The following is a 22,433-nucleotide window of genomic DNA, read 5'->3' on the forward strand; positions in this document are numbered from 1 at the left end:
GACTGTTGAAGTCGAATTTGAAGAATATGAATCAGATTAAAATATTAACACAAATTAGAACTGCAGTTTAAAATAATCATCTATATCACAATATCAATATCACTAATCATCATGCAGTAAATACAGTATTTTCCCATAAAACTCCGTTATAACAGATCGCGAAAAAAAAGCGCCAAGTACACTATCTCATAGGTGGTGTGGAAATATGTGCATATCATGTAGAATGTAACTTCTTCAACTTTTAGAATAGCGATATCTTAGGAATAGTGATTCTTAGGAAAAAAATATGTGGAACATTTTTGTAGATCATTTTATGATCTACAATTTTTGTCTGGGCTATATTTTCCATAAAACTTGCCGTTTTCAAGAAAAATTTAAAAAATCCGAAAATTTTGACTTTGACCTTGAATAACTTTTTTAGCACACATGGAATCAATGGGAACTTTTGACACATTATTCTACTGGTGTACCCAAGGTATGTACTAAAATTTAGCTCTGTTGGAATTTTTATTCTTTGAAATGTCTATTTTGACCGGACTACTTGTGCATATAGCAGTGTATATAATTTGCTTAACCTATTGGGTTTGAAAAGCGATCGGACAATCGCTTATGCGTCATTCATGTTTTCGTAGCTAGCGGCGCATGGGTGCCTATTGTCCTAAATCTAGTGATTTATGACAAATGGTCGATAGCACAGAACGGTACTAAAGTAAATTTTCGAAATAGGATTCTCCTAAGTAATACCCAAATAAAATAGAAAATAGCATCGGGGTTAACATAAATCTTTATTTTCAAAATATCTGTATTTAATGATCGCAATTTCAGTATTGCTCACATTCAATCGAAAAAGGTAAGTTGTCAGTACGTATTAAAAATTCAAATCTCATAGGTATAATCAACGTTGAATTTTTTACGGAAAAGAACACTGTTCTCAAATTACTCGATATTAATAATAAAGCAGGATAATACGTGTAGTTTCATAATTCACCGATATCCAAAATTACAATTCATTTTTTACTGGTTTAACTTTGTAGTTACAATCATTATTTTTTGCTCTTACAAAATTACGTAAAAATACTCGAGCAATAAAACTATGAAATCAAACTTTGCAATATTCACAGAAACAATGGATTATTAGTATTCTTGAAAAGGTTACCGTTTGTAGAATAGACAGAAGTATAAATTCAGTTACAAAAACTCATTTATTTATAAACTATTTGCAAAAAAAATTGTTCTCATTATTCTCATATTAAGGGGGTATTCTAGTCTACAAATTTGAAAAAATCGAAAAAAAAATTTTTTTCATATTTCCAAAGTTTAGACATTCAAGAATATGCCCTTAAAAGGATTTTTCAAAATATCAATTATTTTATGAGTTACAGCCATTTTTATGACCGGGCATCTGCTCCGGTCCGACCGGAACAAAGGAACAGTAGACGGTAGACTTTGCCCGAGTACCTACGTATGAATACCCTCTTGAAATCTTTATTGTATTTTATCCCTTTGTAATATATTTTTAATTCAATAATTCAATTGGAACGATGTTTGGGTTCTGAAACCCAAAATAATAACGAATCGTTAAACTCTTTAATATGGACTTTTACTCCGAAGCACATCCAAGCACGAACACAGACAATTCAAATTTCCACTTTCCTCGCAATACGTATTTTTAATGAAGGTTTTATACCCATATTAAAAATCTTAAGTGACATGGGAATCACGATTGGTCCAAAAGCTCATGCGTTCGCAGTCAGGCGAGACAAAATTCGCATCGAGCGCTCTGAACTCTGAGTTTCAGAGGCATCAAAGGAAGCCAAAACTGATCATCTCCATGAAAGAACTTCGGAGAATGAGCAGTTTGAAGTAGAGGAAGGTTTCTTGTATAGAGCAGGAATCGCCGATTAAAAATATATAAATATGCTGTACCATTCTATGAGTAAAATTGCCGGAAACTTGTCTCAAAACTTTAAACGCGTTTTTCTCGAAACTACTTTTTTCGAGTTGGCGTGCACGATATCTCAAGTTCTAGTGATCCGATTTATTTGAAATTTGGTGTGAATGTTCTTTATACATTCCTCTATCGCCTGAACCACGCTCAGATCAAAATTCTTAATTTTACTATTTTTAAATAATTCGAAATTGCCAGAAAAACATGCCCAAAAGGAAACTTTTTCTTCAAACGGTCGCCATTTTGTGAAAAAATATTTTTTTGATTTTTCCAAGGTTCAGGCTATAGCCGCATTTATGCTAATTAAGAATCCATATGGCTTTTTTCCTTCAGATGACTAGAAGGGTTGAAATCATGCACGCCAGGACACCCTTTTTTTTGAACCCCTCACTTTGCCAACTCTGTGAATTTTGAGTTTTCTTTTTCGGTTAATTTTTTATGTAATCTTAAAATATCAATAAACAAATAATTAAAAAATGGATAGTAAAAATATCTTTTGTTTCGTTTGTACAGAGCTTCAAAATCCGCCAGAAATAGAAAGAGTCTATCAAGTCTTGGTCGAATATTATTTTATTAGTCGAATGTTATTTTGATATACAATATAATCTCGATTATACATCACATACATATATTATCCGAACGTTCAATCATCAGAATTTGTATAATTCTCTATAGTGTATCTCATATACATATATACGTATATAGCTATATACGTATATAATCCATATAGTATTTGTTTCCCCCTATCAAAATTGTCGACGAACTGTTGAAGTAAAGTTGTAACTGTTGAAGTAAAATCTCGTCACAACATTTCAGTGCGGTATTTACATTCGAAACGTTACAAACAATAATGGCTCGAACACGAGAACTGTTGACAATTGAGAAAAAATATGAAATCCTTCAGATGATAGACAAAGGTGAAACTCAGAAATCCATAGCAAAAATGTATGGTATTTCATGTTCCGCCGTATCCACTATAAGATCGAGACGAGAAGAGATAAAAAAATTTTTTGAAGCCAACTCAGCGACTACTAGCAGTTACGCAATAGTATTAGAAATGACAGCTTCTGATTCGAATTTCCACAAAGCTCTTGACGAGTGGTACATACAATGTACAAAAAAAAATATAAATGTAACAAATCCAATGTTAAAGGATAAAGCTCAGGAATTGAATGCACAATTTCACACAAATCATAATTTTAAAGGCAGTCTCCGTTGGGTGGCAAGATTTAAAGAACGTCCTGGTTTCCGTGAAGAGGATATTAGTGGAAATTTAAGAAATCAACATGAAGCGAATATCTTCAAAGCTGAGATTAGAAAACTTCTGCAAGACGGGGAGTACACGTTGGATAATATTTACAATGCCGATAGCGCAGCACTAATGTGGAAAGCAGTACCAGAAAAAACTCTGTTCTTTGAGACATCGCAATCAAGGCAAAGAATGGGCGGAGAACAAGTTACTACATTTCTCTGTACAAATGCTACCGGATGTCACAAGCTGCCGGTACTAATAATCTCCACGGTTGAGGATTTTCCATCTTTCAAGAGTTTTTACGCAAGTGATCCGTCAACTATGAACAAAACTAACATCAAACCTTTCATGGACACTGACATACTCTATGAATGGTTCAATACATGTTTTTTAAAATTAATTACAGAAAGACAACAGAAAAACGGACACAGAGAGAAAACTCTGTTGTTGTTACATAACAATGGTGCGGATCGCGGAAACGGGATAATAAATACAAAAGATGAATTTGTTAAAATCATGTATTATTCATATGACGCTGCACCGCTCATACAACCAATAGATCGTAGAATAGTCGCGTGCTTCAGGCGACGGTACCGAAGTGAATTGCTGAAATTATTAATGCCAAAATCTAACAACGTTTCAGAGGAAGAACTTATACACAACTATTCTCACTTAAAAATAGACGATTGCTATCGTATGGTATATAATGCTTGGTTAAAAGTCGAGAATCCAATAATCAAAAACGCGTGGGACAAGCTTTTGAAGAATGAAAGCCAACAGAGTTTGGAAGAGTCCGAAATAATAAGAAAAGACATAGGTGAAGCACTTGCAAAACTGAATAGATTACCAGGATGCGAAGAGTGCGACAGTATCGCTGTGATGAATTGGTTTGAAACTGAGACGGAACATAATACCGACACACAAGACGATATCCAGGATACTCTTCTAGATTTTATAAACGCAGCTATGGATACAGGAACGAACGAACTTACTGACGAGAACTTTGAAGATATACTTGATGATAGCTCTCCATAAAAGGCCTAGATCGTTTGAACTACAAAATGAGAGTAACTCGGAAAAACTAGTTATATTAAGACATATATATTAAAAAATATATTAAGAAATATAATATGTATTATAGACAAGAAAGGTATGGGACGCGTAAGATTTTATGTAGCGTTTAATTGTTTGTTTGTGCCATTTGATTTGAAATATATGACACTCGGTATACGAAAAGCTGCTTTCTTACTATCCTGATATTTATTATTATGAGTTGCGATAATCAAGATTCAACAATATATGGAAAACAAGAAAAGACGCGAAATGGTCTCCTTGTATTTACATCCTCTTTACCTTTTATACCTTCAATTTGACAAATTAGAGTTAAAGTAACTGTTAAATTAAACCTTTATAGGGAATATCGGGATGGATCTATTCATGTATTAAACAAATATATGGTCCCACAAAAAAATGATGATAACCTTAAAATCTTATTTAAAAAATGACTTTCAGAAAAAACATTATCTACCACTGTGTGTGCTCCTCCATATAGCACAACTTTCTGCTGTGTAGTTTCTTCCATGAAACCACTAAAAACGAAGATATTTAGGTGTTCCGATCTCCCATATATGTTCCTAAACACAACTTTGTTCTTCAAAGTATCGAGCCGAAATCATTCGGCGAATGGAAGTTACCCATGTCAATTAAAAATATTTACAGTTATGTTTAATAAAGGCCAAGAAAGTAACAATTCTATTTACATTTTGAAATTTGTAAAAGTATTAATCGCGAAATATTGGTTGGTAAATCTGTACTTAAGGACCAGATTATCTCGTTCATCTTTGTCGAAATATAGTTATACTTTCTAAAACTCCTTTATTAGATTATTAAGTCAGAATATTATATATTAAATAAGAAATATTTAATATAAACAGCTTCATATCCAATGTTAGGTTACATTCATTATTAGAAATTGTAAAAGAAAGACTATTTGTTACATTAGAATGTGTTTAAAGAGACGAAATGAAAGCAGTTCGTCGAATTTTAATAGATCAGGTAATTGGACAGACTTCTCCATATTTAGGAAACCGTTTAGACATTTCTTTCACCTGTTGTTTGATTCGATGAATTTTTCCTAATTGTACTTTAACCCCTTCATAACAATGGACGAGATGTCTCGCGGCTCGATACCAGCTGTTTAACGTTTGTGTCGAGATATCTCGTCATCTAATACTAATAGTTTGACTCTACCGACGAAATATTTCGCAGTTAATTCCGTCACACAACTGAAAAAAAGAACTAAATGCAATTCTTTTCAATTTGCTGGAATTGGCCATTTTGTATCCAATATCTCCAAAGTCAATACCACCAGCCGCACCCAAGTGAATGTACTGCATAAAAATAGTTCAAAAGCTTAAAACGAGAGATAACAAATCTAAAAGTGAGTCGTGGAAAAATGCCAGACTATTGTTCATGATAACGATTTGACAAATACTACTGATAAATATAATTAAATATAAATTTACATAGATATTTGCAATCTTTTTTTTTTTTTTTTTTTTTTTATTTATTGAAATTCACAATTTGTCCAATTTGGACATTTGGTGGAATTTTTTAACAGTTAAATTAGCATGTTGGTGGCTACCCCCAGCGGGGTACCATCCTCGTGTTTGCTACGTTATGTCCTTTATAAGGTCTGCTGGGTGCTTCCTTTTTAGTCTTCTGTCCATGTTTATGGTTTTGTACATTTCCGCAGCAAGCTAGCCGGTTTGGGTGTATTGCTATTCTTGATTTGTATTTTTCTGAGTAAGATATTTGCAATCTGTTTATGATTTATAAGTTACTCGTCGTGATAAAGAATAAGAGAAAACTATATTGACATGAGTCCTACCTAATTTTTGTTCAAAACAGTGCTTTCTACAGTAATTTTCAAATTATTTGACGTCGCCAAATTAGTCAACTCAACCTGTAAATTAAAACGCTTAATTTATATATTAAAAAGTTTGCAAAAAATGTTTCTCCGAACAATGGATGTATTTACAGGCATATCTTTTAAAAAAGAATAGCCCATCATAATAAAAAATCTTTTAAAAAAACAATAAATTTTTGTAGATTTATTATCCGCTCAAAGATACGTGCGATATACTGAATATGAAAAATTATCTATCGCACAACAGTGTAAAAAGAGAAGAACCCACATGATAACATATGTTGGTTAGATGGTCAAAAATCTAACATGTCCAAAATCATTCTAATAGAAGTACAGATTTGATTTAAAATTCCACGAATTTTAAACAGATAGAAAATCAGACGGTGAAATTCGACGACTTGAAAGTTTTCAATAAAAAAATTCCGCCGTCAATGTCAATTTCTTGCGTGGAATAAACACTAATTTCTACTGCTTGCACGAATCTGGTTTCACAACTGGAAATTTTAAAAATTGTTCGTAAGGTGAGTATATACTACCGTGTAGATAAAATATATTTGAAATAAATCTCTATAATGTACATTCGCATCTGATCTTATCTCGGTTAAGCATGTGCAATTAGTCGATATTGTCCAAAACAATAGTTGATATTCATTAGTGTAAATAAAAAACAAAACACAATTGAAGATGAATGAAAATGACTTCCATGAAAACAGCTAAGTTTAGTGACTGCAAGCATACATATCTGTGCAATGCTGAGAGATTAGAATGATTGCAATATGCGTTTATTCAATTACATTCTATAAGTTTATATAGATTTTACCAAGTGTTAGTTATTTATTAGTAATAAACATGGGACTTGTTTGGCAAAAGTATATTTTCCTCGTTCCAGTTTCAATTTGACAGTACATCAGTTACGACGAGAATTAAAGAGTTAACACTAGAGGAACATATTTCTATTATAATTTTTAAAATATAATAATTATATAATCGTTTTGTTTGAGTTGCAGCGAGTGTCCGCACACTTGTACATATAGCAGTGTATATAATTTGCTTAACCCACCGGGTTTGAAAAGCGATAGGGCAATCGCTTATGCGTCATTCATGTTTTCGTAGCCAGCGGCGCATGGGTTCCTATTGTCCTAATCTAGTGATTTATGACAAATGGTCGATAGCACAGAACGGTACTAAAGTAAATTTTCGAAACAGGATTCACCTAAGTAATACCCAAATAAAATAGAAAATAGCATCGGGGTTAACATAAATCTTTATTTTCAAAATATCTGTATTTAATGACCGCAATTTTAGTATTGCTCACTTTCAATCGAAAAAGGCAAGCTGCCAGTATATACTAAAAATTCAAATTTCATAGGTATAATCTACGTTGAAGTTTTTACGAAAAAGAACACTGTTTTTAAATTACTTGATATTAACAACAAAGCACGATGATGCGTGTAGTTCCATAATTCACCTATGTCCAAAATTACAAATCATTTTTGACTCGCTTATTTTTGTAGTTACAATCATTAACTTTTGCTCTTACAAAATTACGTAAAAATACTCGAAAAATAAAACCATGAAAAGAAGTTCTACAATATTCGCAGAAACAATGGATTGTTAGTATTCTTGAAAAGGTTAACATTTGTAGAATAGACAGAAGTATAAATTCAGTTACAAAAATCCGTTTATTTATAAACTATTTACAAAAAAAATTATTCTCATTATTCTCATATTAAATTCTCATTTTCATGCTGCTTGCTTCTATCAACTCTTGGTCGAATATTATTTTATTAGTCGAATGTTATTTTGATATACAATATAATCTCGATTATACATCACATACATACATTATCCGAACGTTCAATCATCAGAATGTTGTATAATTCTCTATAGTGTATCTCATATACATATATACGTATATAGCTATATACGTATATAATCCATATAGTATTTGTTTCCCCCTATCAAAATTGTCGACGACTATAACTGTTGAACTAAAATCTCGTCAGGACATTTCAGTGCGGTATTTACATTCGAAACGTTCCAAACAATAATGCCTCCAAAACGGAAAATGTTGACAGTTATCAAAAAATGCGAAGTACTTGAGATGATAGATAAAGGTAAGTCTGATAGAAACATAGCAAAAGAGTTGTGTATTAGCCTTAGTAGCATCAGAAGTATAAAGATAAGAAGACAAGAGATAACAAAATGTCTCGAGGCAGGTGGCAGTACCGCAATAATTTTAAAGTCATGTATTCATCCGGATTTAGAGAGACTTCTTCGCCAGTGGTACATACGATGTATAGCAAAAGGCATAAAATTAACAGGAACAATAATAAGCGAAAAAGCTCAGGAACTTAATAAACAATTAAAAAAAAATAGTACTTTTACAGCCAGTCTCCGTTGGGTGGCAAACTTTAGAGAACGTCACAATTTGCGTAAAGAAGATATGAAGAAAAATTTAAAAATACCAAATGAAGCCGCGGTGGATACCTTCAAAGCTGAGTTTAATAAGTTTATGCAAAAGGAGGGGTACAAATTGGAGAACGTTTACAATACCGATAGCACAACACTAATGTGGAAAACAGCATCAAAAAATACTCTGTCGCAATCAAGCAGAAGACTGTACAAAAAACAAGTTACTATATTTCTCTGTACAAATGCTACCGGATGTCACAAGCCGCCGATACTAATAGTCGAGACGATTAAGAAAACTCAAACTACCAGTAGTTCTTACACAAGTGATCCGCCAATTATGTACATAACTAGCAAGAAACATTACATTGAAAGTGACACATTTAATGAATGGTTCTATGAATGTTTCTTAAAATCAGTTACAGAAAGACAACAGAGAAATGGACACAGAGAGAAAACTCTGTTGCTGCTAAATAACGCTGGCTTGGATCACGAAAGCACGATAATAAGTACAAGAGATGAATTTGTTAAAATCATGCACTTTTCATATGACGCTGCACCGCTCATACAACCAATGGATCATGGAATAATCGCATGTTTCAAGCGAATGTACCGAAAAGAATTGCTGGTATCATTAATGAAAAAATGTAAGAAGATTTCAGATAAAGAATTTAAACGCATCTATTCCCGATTAAATAAGAACGATTTCTGTCGTATGGTATATAATGCTTGGTTAAAAGTCGAGAATCCAATAATCAAAAACGCGTGGGACAAGCTTTTGAAGAATGAAAGCCAACAGAGTTCGGAAAGGTCCGAAATAATAAAAAAAAACATAGAACTTGGAAAACTGAATAGATTACCAGGATACGGAGAGTGCAGCAGTACCAGTGTGATGAATTGGTTTGAAACTGATAAAGAACATAATACCGGCACACAAGACGATATCCAGAATACTCTTCTAGATTTTATAAACACAGTTATGGATACAGGAACGAACGAACTTATTGACGAGAACTTTGAAGATATACTTTATGGTAGCTCTCCATAAAAGGACTAGATCGTTTGAACTACAAAATGAGAGTAACTCGGAAAAACTACTTATATTAAGACATATACATTAAAAAATATATTAAAAAATATAATACGTTTTAGTGAGAAGTAAGGTATGAAACGGGTAAGATATTATGTAGCGTCTAATTGTTTGTTTGTACCATTTGGTTTGAAATATATGTCATTGGGTATACGAAAAGCTGTTTTCTTACTATCCTGATATTTATTATTATGAGTTACGATAATCAAGATTCAACAGTATATGGAAAACAAGGAAAGACACGAAATGGTCTCCTTGTATTTACGTCCTCTTTGCTTTTTATACATTCAATTTGACAAATTAGAGTTAAAGTAACTGTTAAATTAAATCTTTGTAGAAAATATCGAGATGAATCGATTCATGTATTAAACAAATATATGGTCCCACAAAAAAATAATGATGACCTTAAAATGTTATTTAAAAAATGACTTTCAGAAAAAACATTATCTACCACTGTGTGTACTCCTCCATATAGCACAACTTTCTGCTGTGTAGTTTCTTCCATGAAACCACTAAAAACGAAGATATTTAGGTGTTCCGATTTATGTGTCCCATTCTGTACATCGGCGGATATTTATCAGTGCGAGTACCCACCAAAGTCGCTAGATACGTAAATCATCTGTACAAAATTTGAATTAGAATTAAATTTATATTTATATAATTACATGATATAGAAACAAATACATATACGCAAACTGGCTTCTTTTTGCCTCTCTTCTTTCTCGAATTCTTTATAATTTGTCTTATTAAACGAAAAAGAAACTACAATTGTAATTATTTAACTAAATACAATTATTAAGAATTTAATTATTGGGTATGGCTACCTCGCCGATCTAAATGATTATGAAATATATTATCAAGATTTTAATTCTTAATAACTTTTCGTCGGCTTTGGTTTTCAAGTTACGAAGCAATTTGTTAGTGAAAGATTAGCATTTATTATATTTATTAACATTTATCTGTGATCTCTATTCTGATGTTTTGTATAAAATTATTTATTTTTGTAATTTTGCAACAAATTACAAGTTTTATCAAATTTCATTCGTATAAAGTGTAAAGGAAACATTATATATAGCCAAAGAAAATGCTAAATACTTTAGAATTTGAGCTAAAAAAAATATAATAGAATATATATTAAACTTAAAAGAAGATAATTTCTTTACTTAACAGATGACTTAATCCTTTTCATTCGAGAGGTGAGTCTCATTCACCATGTGGTGTGATGCCGCAACTCGAGAGGTGAGTCTCGCTCACCACTTGGATTGCTGCGGTATTTTACACGGGGAAGAGGAATTTGTGTGGATGAATCTACGATCAAGTTCAAAGATCGAATCTCCTTTATTATCTACAATCCAAAGAAACCAACCAAATGAAGTATTAGAGTTTATACGATGGCAGACTCAAGTACCGGTTTAACAATGGACAAGTTGATAAGGTCCGACCTTCCGATATGAACGACATTACCATTGCATCTTTATGCAATGCTGCTGGAAACAATATCTGATGTTCAAGAATATCATATGTTCACTGATCGTTATTATACGAGCTACATCTTGGAAGAAGAATTATTAAAATTGAAATGCCACCTCACAGGAACTATCTTAACGAACAGAAGCATATACCAGAACAAATAAAAAGAACAAAATTCGGAAAAAAGTCAATAGTAGTATACCGGAAAAGAAATACATTAGTTTTAGCATGGAAGAACAAGAGGGTTGTCACGTGCTTGACTAACTGAGACAATACAGGAATGACGCCTGTGAAACGAATTTTACGAGATGGAGTAGAAGTGACCGTCAAGAAACCTAACGTAGTAATAAATTATATCAAACATATGGGCGGTGTCGATCGTATAGATCAGTATGCCTCAACGTACTGTTTCTTAAGAAAATCGCTAAAATGGTGGCGTAAACCTTTGGGGGGGGGGTGTTTTAGAAATTTGTTCAATAAATTCATATATTTTATATAAAGCCACTAAACAGCAGAGAAGCGAACAGCCATTTAATCATTTGCGATATTTGAAAACATTAGTCCACCAATTGACTGGAGGATTTTCGCCAGCCACGCGATCGAGCTTCGACTTCAACCTCAGATTCCGAACATATCCGCTTGAATGGAAAGCTACACAATATTCTAACAGGAGTTACAAAGGACTGCAAAGTCTGTTCTCAGAGAAATAAAACAGGAAAAAGGCATCAAACGATATATGATTGTAATACTTGCCCCGACAAGCAGAGCATGCATCTTGGGAATTGTTACATGAAATATCATACACAGAAAAATTACAGAGACTAATATTTAAGAAATTATGTTTATAAAAATATAAAGATATGAAGAAGAAAGAAGATGTAAAGATATATAAAATGTTAAAATATAAAAATTTTATACATTAATTTGTGTGTGTAATGATTTTAAGTTACTGGTAAGAAATGCGTCAAAAAGGTTGCGAAACGTCTCGAGTTACTGGTGCGCCGCGCGAAAAAAGTCCCGAGTGCAAAGGGTTAATTATCTTGCAAAAGAAACTAACAATTATGATTATTATTAATATTTTCGAAGATCTGCAAATTACTGAACATACGCTATTAAATGAGCAGTAGCGTCAAACTAAATCATTATACGTAAATGTTGAGACAGGTACTCGTTAACAAACGTCTTTAAAATACTTACATCTCCTTAAAAAAAAAGTAATAGTTTTCTGACATAACAGACTAATATTTCTTTATAAAGTATAATGTACTACACCGATCAATGCATCGAAAAATATAATCTTATTTTTAAGAATATATTATGTAACCTTGCTCTGACCTCAACGCCTGCATCTATCTATCACCTGCTGTTTGATTCGATGAATTTTCCCTAATTGTACTTTAACCCCTTCATAACAGTGGACGAGATATCTCGACTTGATGCAACCAGTCAAAACCACCAGCCACACCCAAGTGAATGAACTGCATAAAAATAGTTCAAAAACTGAAAACGAGAGCTGCCAAATTTGAAAGTGAGTCGTGGAAAGAATGCCAGATTATTATTCATGACAACGATTTGAGAAATACTACTGATAAAAATTCAATAATTCTCGCTGCAAGGTTTTGTGGTAACAAAGAAGCAACCGTCGCTTTATCTATGGAAAATTATACAACTGTGGAGTCTTGGGAAAGTGGTGACTCATGATTTATGGAAGCTTGGTCCTGCCGCTGAAGAGCGAAGGCATTTTTGCTTGTATATTAACCTGTGATGAAGTATGTGATGACGCACACCAATAAAAAGCAACCACATTACTTCTTATCATCAGTGTAAATCCATTTACACATATGCCTAAGCGTGCACTTCAGCCAGTGAATTATTAATGCATACGTGCATACATACTATGAATTTTAAATGTACCGTTTCCCATAAGTTTATACTTCTAATTTATAAATGTTTTTAGTGACAGAATGCTTACATTTCATCACCCCGAAATGCAGAAATCATTAGTAATATCATTTACGACGAAAATTAAAGAGTTAACACTAGAGAAACATATTTCTATCATAATGTTGAAAATATAATAAAAATATCAAGGATTTGTTTGAATTTGTATATGATCAAGGTGGTATATGATCATATAATTATAAAAATGTATATGATCATATAATTTACTTAACGCACTTGATTTAAGTGACGATCAGGCAATCGCTCATGCGTCATCGACGCCTGGTTCATAGCCTCCTGAATCTAGTGATCATCGACAACTAGCCGATAGCATATAACGGTACTAAATAGAGTTTGCTAAATAGAATTCTCTGAAGTAATGAATCTCCAGATTGAGACCGGTTGACTGAGTCTTTTGATCGAAACTACGCTAAAACTTCTAGTAAATCTTAGCTTCCTAATTGAGACTACATTAAACTAATAGAATTTGATTATTCTAAGTCTCTGATTAAAACGTAACTTGACCTTTATTCAATTCTTATCTGTTCTAATCAAAATTTGCAATAAATCAAACTACAGAGGCTCTTGAAAGTATTCGTACACTTGCCAACACATCTCATGAACATATTAGGTTTGTTATATTAAACGTTTTGAAATTTCATTAGCTCTGTAATGGCATGCAACTCTTATGATTATATTGGTAAAGTTATAAACAATTCCAAAAATGTATACAGAAGTTATAAGATATTTAGCACACGTATACAAATATTTTACAAAGATCACGAAAGTATTTAAACAGGCAATCACAATGTTAATACGTCTCAATATTCAGTGGAAACATCTTTAACACGTATTATATTCATACCATGTACTAATTTTTTCCTAAATAGAAATTTGGAATAAATATCTCGTAACTTCTACATTTATTTTCAGATTAAATTCAAATCTCGCCAATATAATTATAGCAATTGCGTCCTATAATAGGGCTAATGAAATTTCATGTTTTATGTAACATGCATAATATGCACATACAACATAAAAGTTTTATATGGTAAATAAATAAATACTCTTGCGAGTCACTATATTGAACTAGATCCCATGATTATTTGATATTATACTCGCCTATGCTTCAGATGGGGTGAGGCGATTCCAACAATACTTAACGTAGTACTTGTGACTATTCTGAAAAGTTTTCTCCTGGTTTCGAAATTTTCTGTGCTTTGGTCAATTATTCTTTGCATGCTGATGCATGGCGTTTATCGAAACTCTTCGGTAATCCCTGACCAATGGCACGTTTATGTGGCTTGCCAATGAAAAGCTGATTTTCTAGGTCTAGAAACACGCAATTCTACCATCTTTCAAACTGCCAGATACCTTCTAATAGCATAACCGTAACATAAATCATATTAGCGACGAACGCATAAGACATTACAACATATGTTAAAGACACGTTAGGCCTTGTAATGACATGTGTGTTTGAATAAAGTAGAGAATAACGTCGGAGTTATTATAAGTATAATAACTATATATATTACGTCGCGTGAAAAGGTCCGCTCGACGTTCTTCATTGTCTAACCGTCAAGGCCCGAGCACCCATAGAAGGACCTTCAATAACCTAAGGTCCCACCATAAACCGAGTCTTCTAAACCTGCAGGAACCGTTAATCCTGCAAGTATTTTCAGTTTCTAACTGGTACTTATAAAGTCCTTAGGTCTATTGTACATTCTTGCAAGTTACGAAGAAAGCAGGTAGTTAGCTAATGAAGAAAAACCAAATAGTTGTCTAACGGAAAAGCTGGTTTTTCCCATAAACAATGTCGCCCATGAACCACGTTGGTAGGAGGCTTCTTCCTCCTATCTTCATTCCCAACATTGGTCATAACCAATCGGTATCGCGGATTATTGCCCTCACTTTCCTACCTAAAAATGTGAGCAACGAATCCGCGTTCTTCGTTCAAAAGGCACACCATACCGAACTTTCCTCCGTAATCACATCAGAACGAATTTCAGAGTTCCTAGAGTTCCTACATCTCCTAGGGTAGAGTTCCTACAGTTCCGACTTCTTCTACACCACCAGAAGGGTCACTATACTGGTTCTCATAACCAACGAACAGTCAAAGTCAATATATACACGAATTCTCTCATCTACGAATAATCCTTTTCTTCGTCACCTGTATCTTAATCAACGGCGTTACTAATTTGTGTGATTGCATAAAGTGTGGGAAATAAATTTTATAATCCTGTGAATCGCAGTGTTATACTCCAACAACTACCCCTATTATCTTAACGAAAATAAGGGAATCGATCTATTCGTGTTGTCGATCATTACAATCGTAACGGGAATTTACGACTCCCGTTGACGCGTTTTCTCGCGACCGCGTCTCCCCGCGATAGCTCGAAAATACAATATAAGTATTAGGTCATCCCATAAGTTCGTGCCGACTTTTGTGTCTACATTTCATGTGTCGATTCATAAACATACGGCGATAAGAGACCAATGCACTTGAAAAATGAGAAGAAGTTGTACAACGAAAGGAGGATTACATTTTTTCGTGAAACTGAAAGGTATGTAAACAATCTTAACATATGTAACCGCTCGAAAAACGGAACGAACTTATGGAGTGACCTAATATAAATTTTTATTTTCAAGATATCCGTATTTAATGATCGCAACTTTAACATTGCTTACTTTCCGTCGAAAAAGGCAAGTTGTTAGTACATACTTAAAAATAAATATGGATTTTCGACAGAATCGTTGAAGATAGGTTTCCTTCTTGCTTATTGAAAGATATTGAAAAATACCGTTGAAATGTTATTATGTTATTGCTATTGATGAAAAATATTTTGGATTTATGTAAAAAATATAATTACGTTTTCAAACATGGTACTCTATAAAATACTTTATGAAATATTAATGGACTTGAATGTGAAATTAAAAACTTTGAATTTTTCATATCACTTTTATTCATTCATGACTTTTATATATATATATATTTAAATTATTATTATTTATTAGATTTCCAATATAACTTAAATTAATATTTTCAAATACCGACACTGTATTCTTGAAATCATTTATTAAGAGACAAATCCTTCGTTGAAACACAGTTTTAATATAGTCTCTTCTAAATTTTCACTCTGTATATCAATATGCTTATCTACAATCATGATTTCGTTATTTCGTACTTAAGTACCAATCTCATGATCCACCGCCAAACTTTTTTGGACACTATCTATCATCCACTTACTTTTGTCCACGACTATATGTATCTCAAATTAAATCATTTATTTAATAGATGTGTACTTAACGAATTATGAACAATAAAATAATAATGAATATTATCTTCCCACAAAATATATAAAACTATAGTAACGGGATTTATTAATAATTCCGATGAGATTAAAATAAATTTAATCTTTTACAATTCTGGAAACAGATAACTGACACCACTTGCAAACTAAACTACGTATAAAGGTACATTTCAAAGCAGCATTCATCAATTTTATTAAAATTTATATGGGAAATACATAGTTCTTAGAAAACTGTACCGCGTGTAATTTTTATTGGCAATCATCCATCCAATCATCAATGAAATGAAAATAGTTTTCGAATCTTAAAAGGTGCATGTTTTTTTAATTGCATGTTATTGAAAAAAAATCAGACACAAAGTTTAAAGAAAAGAGTTGTTTATTTAAAATATATATTTAAAAATTTGAATATGTCTAATCATTTTTCTTGTTTCTCATTTTCAGTTAAATTTATATAAATATATGAACTATAGACGAAAAAAGAAAATCTGTTTTTAAAATTGTTTGTCCTCTTACATTAGAATTATGTTTGCTTATCTTTCGAATTGTAACTACATACCAGAAATGGTCAAAATATGTGAAATAAAATGTCAAAATATACAATTGCCAAAATTCATAATAATTTCATAATTTCTTACATATATACATAATCTACTACCTGTAATTAATATTTAAATATGTTATCTCGTTAACGTAGTATTTGTACTGTTTCAACTATAAAGTGTATATAAAACAAAATAGTTAGAAAAATCTTCAAAATATAAACATCATACATATTGAACGAGAGCTCTGTTTTTTAAGTTCCATGTTTTCATATTCACTTTCACTTTCACTCGGAATACGAAGTAATGTCATATTACAATTTTATTATGTAAATATTCAACAAAAAATCAGTGTCACATTTCGAGATCTTTATAAGTTCAATAATTTGTTCTTGCTCAAATGTGTTTTAATCGAAAATCTTGACACACTCCGGAATACCCTATACACAAGGAATACCCTATACCCTCAATAACACTTTACACGTTTTTTCTTTTTAACGCGATTAGAGACTCGCGTTCCTTATAACATTTAATGAATAGTATTCTAACATGACAAGAAGAAAATTGAGTGTTAACAAGAAACGTATATCGTAAAATTAAAAGTATGGTGACGAATTTTATATTGACTCTGAACATTTCCTGTGATATACCTACATAGAAAGTGATAACGGTTATTCTGAAAATATTTATGATAGTAATTCCGAAAGTGACATAGTTCCAATAAAGAGACGAACGACGTAATTAATAATTTCTGGCGACAATGAATAGAAGAAACTGATGAAAATGAGAATACTGATATAAATGTCACGCCTAAAGGACAGCGTCGATAAAAAATTAATTACGCGATGGAGACTAAAATTATTGGATCTAATATTTCTGTTCATTGCAACAAACTAATTACTTTCGTGATACATGTCCTCGAACACCAGAGCATCGGATCGGAGAATGTTTTGAAAGATACCATATCGCGATGGAACAGTATAGAATATGATTTTTATATCAAATGAAACCATGTTATTGGGTTACATATGTGTGTGAAGTCGAAAAGAGCAATAAATTTTGTTTATTATTTATAATCTTCCATTATGTTATTACTATTTATTCATTGAAAATGAATTTCGACCATACATAGCATATATACCATATATAGTACCTATGTATAAACTAATAATGACCGTTAGGGGGTTTAAAAAATATCTTGCAACCTGTAGTTCCCAAAATATTCCAAAAAATATAATCTCAATTCTCATCTTTTCTTCAAATATATTTCGTAAGAACTACTTTTTCTATCCCAATAACGATGCATATAAATTAAAATGAACGTTAAAATTTGGCATGTAAAAAATATAGAAAAAAAGAGATCGCATACTCTTTTTAAACCAATAAATAATATTTGAAGTTGTGAGATTATATAACTGAATAACTGACATACGTACCAAAATAGTACATTAACAAAAAGATAGTCAGTTGGGAAAGTGAAGAACTAAATTAAATACAAAAATAAAAGAGGAAGGCAAAGGGGGTGAATTCAGATAAGAAAAATGTTAAACAATTTAGTGCAAGTGTGTGCACTTTTGTGCACAAAAGTGCACACATTTGCACTAAAATACTGAATAAATGATCTGACATAATTTAAATCTGTAATTTCCATTTTAATGACAGTCAATAGCCATAAAAGATAAAACTTATATTACTGTATGTATATACTATTCTTTATTATTTTAATTCTTATTTAAGTTACAGTTAAGTTGATCTAACGTAACATACATTTTATCGAAAAAGAGAGGAAGTAAGGAGAAAGAAAATACTAGCGTTATAAAATATTACAATACTCTACCGATGACATTAAAGTATGTGACACAGCTATCACTTCTTCTGATTAATTTCTTATACAAATTTTTTCAAAAATTCTTTAACTGTGAAAGATATAAGCAATTGAGGAATCAGTACAAATTGACAACACAGCGTTTAATCGTTTGTACTCATGCGCACGGCTGTTTCATTCGTTCTATGTCGTCATCAATAGTAGGTCATCGCACTCTTCCTCATTCCCCCCTTACTCTTTATTATCATACACATACAAAAGTAAGAATCATAATAATGTCTCTGAGCAACATAACTATGTACAAATTAATTTTTGAGCAATATGTACAATAAAAATTAGGCACATCATGTCACATCCAATGTACTCTACATATTATAACAACCTCTGATAATACGAGAACTATATACACTGTAAAAAACACAAATTAACATATGATATAACTTACACTATACAAAAAATGTATACGTAAAACAACATTAATAATGCTAGAATCTGCCTTGTTCTCTATACCTTAACATCATATGATGCATCTTTTGCATTCTTCCGATTGAAATTTACGTTTTCTTATACATATATTTTTCTTCCAAAATTGAAGATAATTCGGGAGAGAATTTTTTTCGAAATGAATGGTTATTTTCTTTGATTTTATGATTTAAGTCAGCTAAATCATTATTTATTTTTATACTTAAGTCAATATAAAACTATATGTAAATATCTGTACATGAATCTTTACATATGTGTGTATGGATCTTAAGAAAATATTAAATAGTCATAAAAATATCATTTTGTATTAACCTATAATTCATTACCACTATTTTTGATACATATTATATAAAAATTTTAAAAATCATAGATGCATTTATCCCTTGTACAATCAAGCTTTAAAGTTTTTTTATTTTATAATATATGTATTATATATGTATTTATTTCATAAAATCACATATATATAAAAAGATATATAACATAGTAATGTGTATAAAAATAAAGTAATTAGAAGTTATAACTAAATGTAATGTAAATAAGGGAAAAAAATTAAGAAAATCAGAGATTTAACTATTCTTCAAAAATCATAAGTTATCTAATACTGTATACTACTTGTATATGTGCATTTAACTATTCTGACAAACTATAGTTATTCTTTGAATGATAATATAATTTGAATAATAATAATCTAAAATCATAACTTTCAGTACCATAAATTACTAAAAGCAATTATCATTTCAAAGAACAATACCAGATCTTTGACATATAAACTACAATTATTATATAATCTAACATTTTAAAATATATTGAATTTTTGATCAAGATTCTATACAAATTTTCTATTATTCATTCATATTATTCATAAGAAAGAGACAAATGTAAAATATTGCTATGTATGAATTTGTAATATATACTTACTTTATAAACTTGGCCATAGGTTCCATTACCAACAACTTCAATTAACTCGAAAATACCTGCTGGTTCCTATAACACACATGCACACATATAAGTATATATACATGCATATATAAGTATAAATTATATTTGTATATCATGTTTTTTGTACAATGTATATATACAATACACTGTATGATGTATATTATGTATAAAATAATATTTGAATCAACAATTTTTAACGATACTACCATGTCACGCTATTGATAATATCAATAAACTGTGTTATACATGAACAAGATATGACATCAAACTGATTATTTTCATATACTAAGATACTATTAAATATTTTATAGCTCCTTAAGAAATAGATACTTAAATACAATACTTAATACTTAATATAATACTTAAATACAATACTTAAATCTTTAATATTCAAATAATATAAACTGTTAATATTTGTTTAACAGGTACCTGTATACACATCTGCATAGTGTATGCATGTATGTACTATATTTAGTTCACATTCTAAAATAAGTTACATATATTACAACTTATCAGAGATAAAAAAAATTCTTGCATCAATGAAAAATAATACAGTAATGAAAGAGAGAAAAAAGAGATAATAATAACTAACTATAATTTTATATTTACTTAATGATACTGTAAGTAAAAATTGTATGTATAATATCTGTTCACAATATTAACTGTTAATCTTAAATTTTAGATAATTTGTATAAATCAGACCAAAACTATAAACGCGAACAAAATACAAAAATGACTAACTAAACAACTTCGAATCTCCTTAATTTATTTTTTAAAAAGCATTTAAAAGGCAATTTTAAGAAATTGTACAGAAATTCAACAAAACTGTATTCTCTTATTTCCTTCTTTCTTCATTATGCTGTGGTGCTACCAAGAAATAATAATCATCGTTTACTCTTATGAGGTTAATTATCAATCATTGAATTCATAGAAAGTACAAAAAATAGACTTCTGTGTCCATAAACAAATATCATTAAATATTATATTATGCCTGATAAATAAAAATCATTAAAAGTCGTAACGCACCTTCAAAGCGTTCAGATCAATGTCGTCGAGCGAACAGTTGACGCTCGGTGCCAAATTATGCGCCATCTTGATACGCCACTTGCGCTCCTTGCGAGATATCTTTTTCACTTGAGCTCAGCAAATCCACCGTCTATCCCCTTTTCTGCTTCTCTCGTTATTGTTCTTATTCCTTATTGCAATTTAAACCGTATAATAATGTAGAGATATAGAAAGAAGAAAATTCCGTCTTCGCACTTACACTAACACAGAACACCAGGATCACTAACAGAAAATTTGTATTAAAATAATTCACCGGTAAACTAGTTACACGAATATTTTCATGAAAATTTAACCGAACACAACCGAAAAAGAAAGGAAATACACATAGAGCAATGGCACATGGCGTATGAAAGAACTCTAATGATCAACGAAGGAACAGTTTACCAATCAGATTAGAAAACAATACACTTCCATCACGTTCTCCCTAAATTTTTCGTAAAATATAAATGTCAATAATGCGTAATGGCAAGCAATGTATTACACACTCACAGCGCTAAGCGCTGGATTATCGTATCGTCATAACGGATGCGGCACAACCGAGCCGAGCCCAAACACCACGGCAGCGGCCGTTCTATGTCCTGTCGTACTGCTTGCTGCACGCCTCTATTCCCTCTCATTCCCTCCTTGGCACTCTCTTACTATCTTCTTCGTTCTTATGCGTGCGCACACATGCTTTTTCTGTTCTCTCTTCTTAATGTAGACAATATTTTCACCGTCTTTGTTTTTCGTGCGCTACGATTGTATACCACTATGCTTCTTGACGTCATCAGCCCAACTATGATGGCGGCAAGTACTTACTTCCCTTCCTAATTTTCTTATCATAAAATAAAATTAAACAAAAAATCATTTCACTGATGGTTTCACTATTTCCCAATTATAATTAATAAGTATGATGTATTTTAATAATATTTGTATATTTCATAAATGATTATTTCTTTTGTAAATGTACAACACCATATTTCACACAAATGGAAAATCTAAATAATTAAAAATAAAATAGATGGTCGTTTAACATTCTTTCTTTAATACAATTTTCATTAAAACCCAATATATTTTTAAATAACACTATATATGTTTGGAATAATAAATACATGTTATAAAATGTGTTTATTATTATCTACTTTTATGTATATTCTTTTTGTAACACTTCCATTATAAGTAATCTATGTTATAATTACACTTATTTTTAAAAAATACAGGACTGTAACAGCAGGACTGTAAATAACAGC

The 22,433-nt window shown here is 31.3% G+C and overlaps 2 protein-coding genes across 15 annotated transcripts in view; one reads left to right on the forward strand and one right to left on the reverse strand.

Moving 5' to 3' along the window:
• The window catches only part of LOC126928708 (serine/threonine-protein kinase mig-15), a 77,615-nt gene extending 55,676 nt beyond the window's left edge, over nt 1-21,939 (reverse strand). For 6 of the 14 annotated variants that reach the window (XM_050744378.1, XM_050744376.1, XM_050744374.1 and 3 more), the window contains exons 1-2: nt 21,166-21,935; nt 20,119-20,184 (exon numbers count right to left, since the gene is read on the reverse strand). In XM_050744378.1, the coding sequence (XP_050600335.1) occupies nt 20,119-20,184; nt 21,166-21,231 (132 nt within the window). In that variant the 5' untranslated portion in view covers nt 21,232-21,935. Of the gene's footprint in view, nt 1-20,118; nt 20,185-21,165 lie in introns of all 14 variants that reach the window. The other 8 variants (XM_050744382.1, XM_050744381.1, XM_050744384.1 and 5 more) reach the window with 5 other exon arrangements.
• LOC126928721 (jerky protein homolog-like) lies at nt 8,099-9,790 on the forward strand. The gene is made up of 2 exons (XM_050744421.1): nt 8,099-8,246; nt 8,397-9,790. The coding sequence occupies exons 1-2, from the start codon at nt 8,180-8,182 to the stop codon at nt 9,587-9,589; spliced, it is 1,260 nt and encodes a 419-aa protein (XP_050600378.1). The 5' UTR covers nt 8,099-8,179; the 3' UTR covers nt 9,590-9,790.
• Nucleotides 21,940-22,433: the final 494 nt, after the last annotated feature.

The sequence above is a fragment of the Bombus affinis genome, chromosome 2 (assembly GCF_024516045.1).
Source record: "Bombus affinis isolate iyBomAffi1 chromosome 2, iyBomAffi1.2, whole genome shotgun sequence".
NCBI lineage: Eukaryota > Metazoa > Arthropoda > Insecta > Hymenoptera > Apidae > Bombus > Bombus affinis.

Excerpts from the sequence above, each read along its gene's own strand:
- LOC126928721 (XM_050744421.1), top strand. The coding sequence starts at position 8,180 with ATGCCTCCAAAACGGAAAATGTTGACAGTTATCAAAAAATGCGAAGTA. Across the intron at positions 8,247-8,396 it reads ACTTGAGATGATAGATAAAG|AGAGACTTCTTCGCCAGTGG; the intron begins GTAAGTCTGATA and ends ATCCGGATTTAG.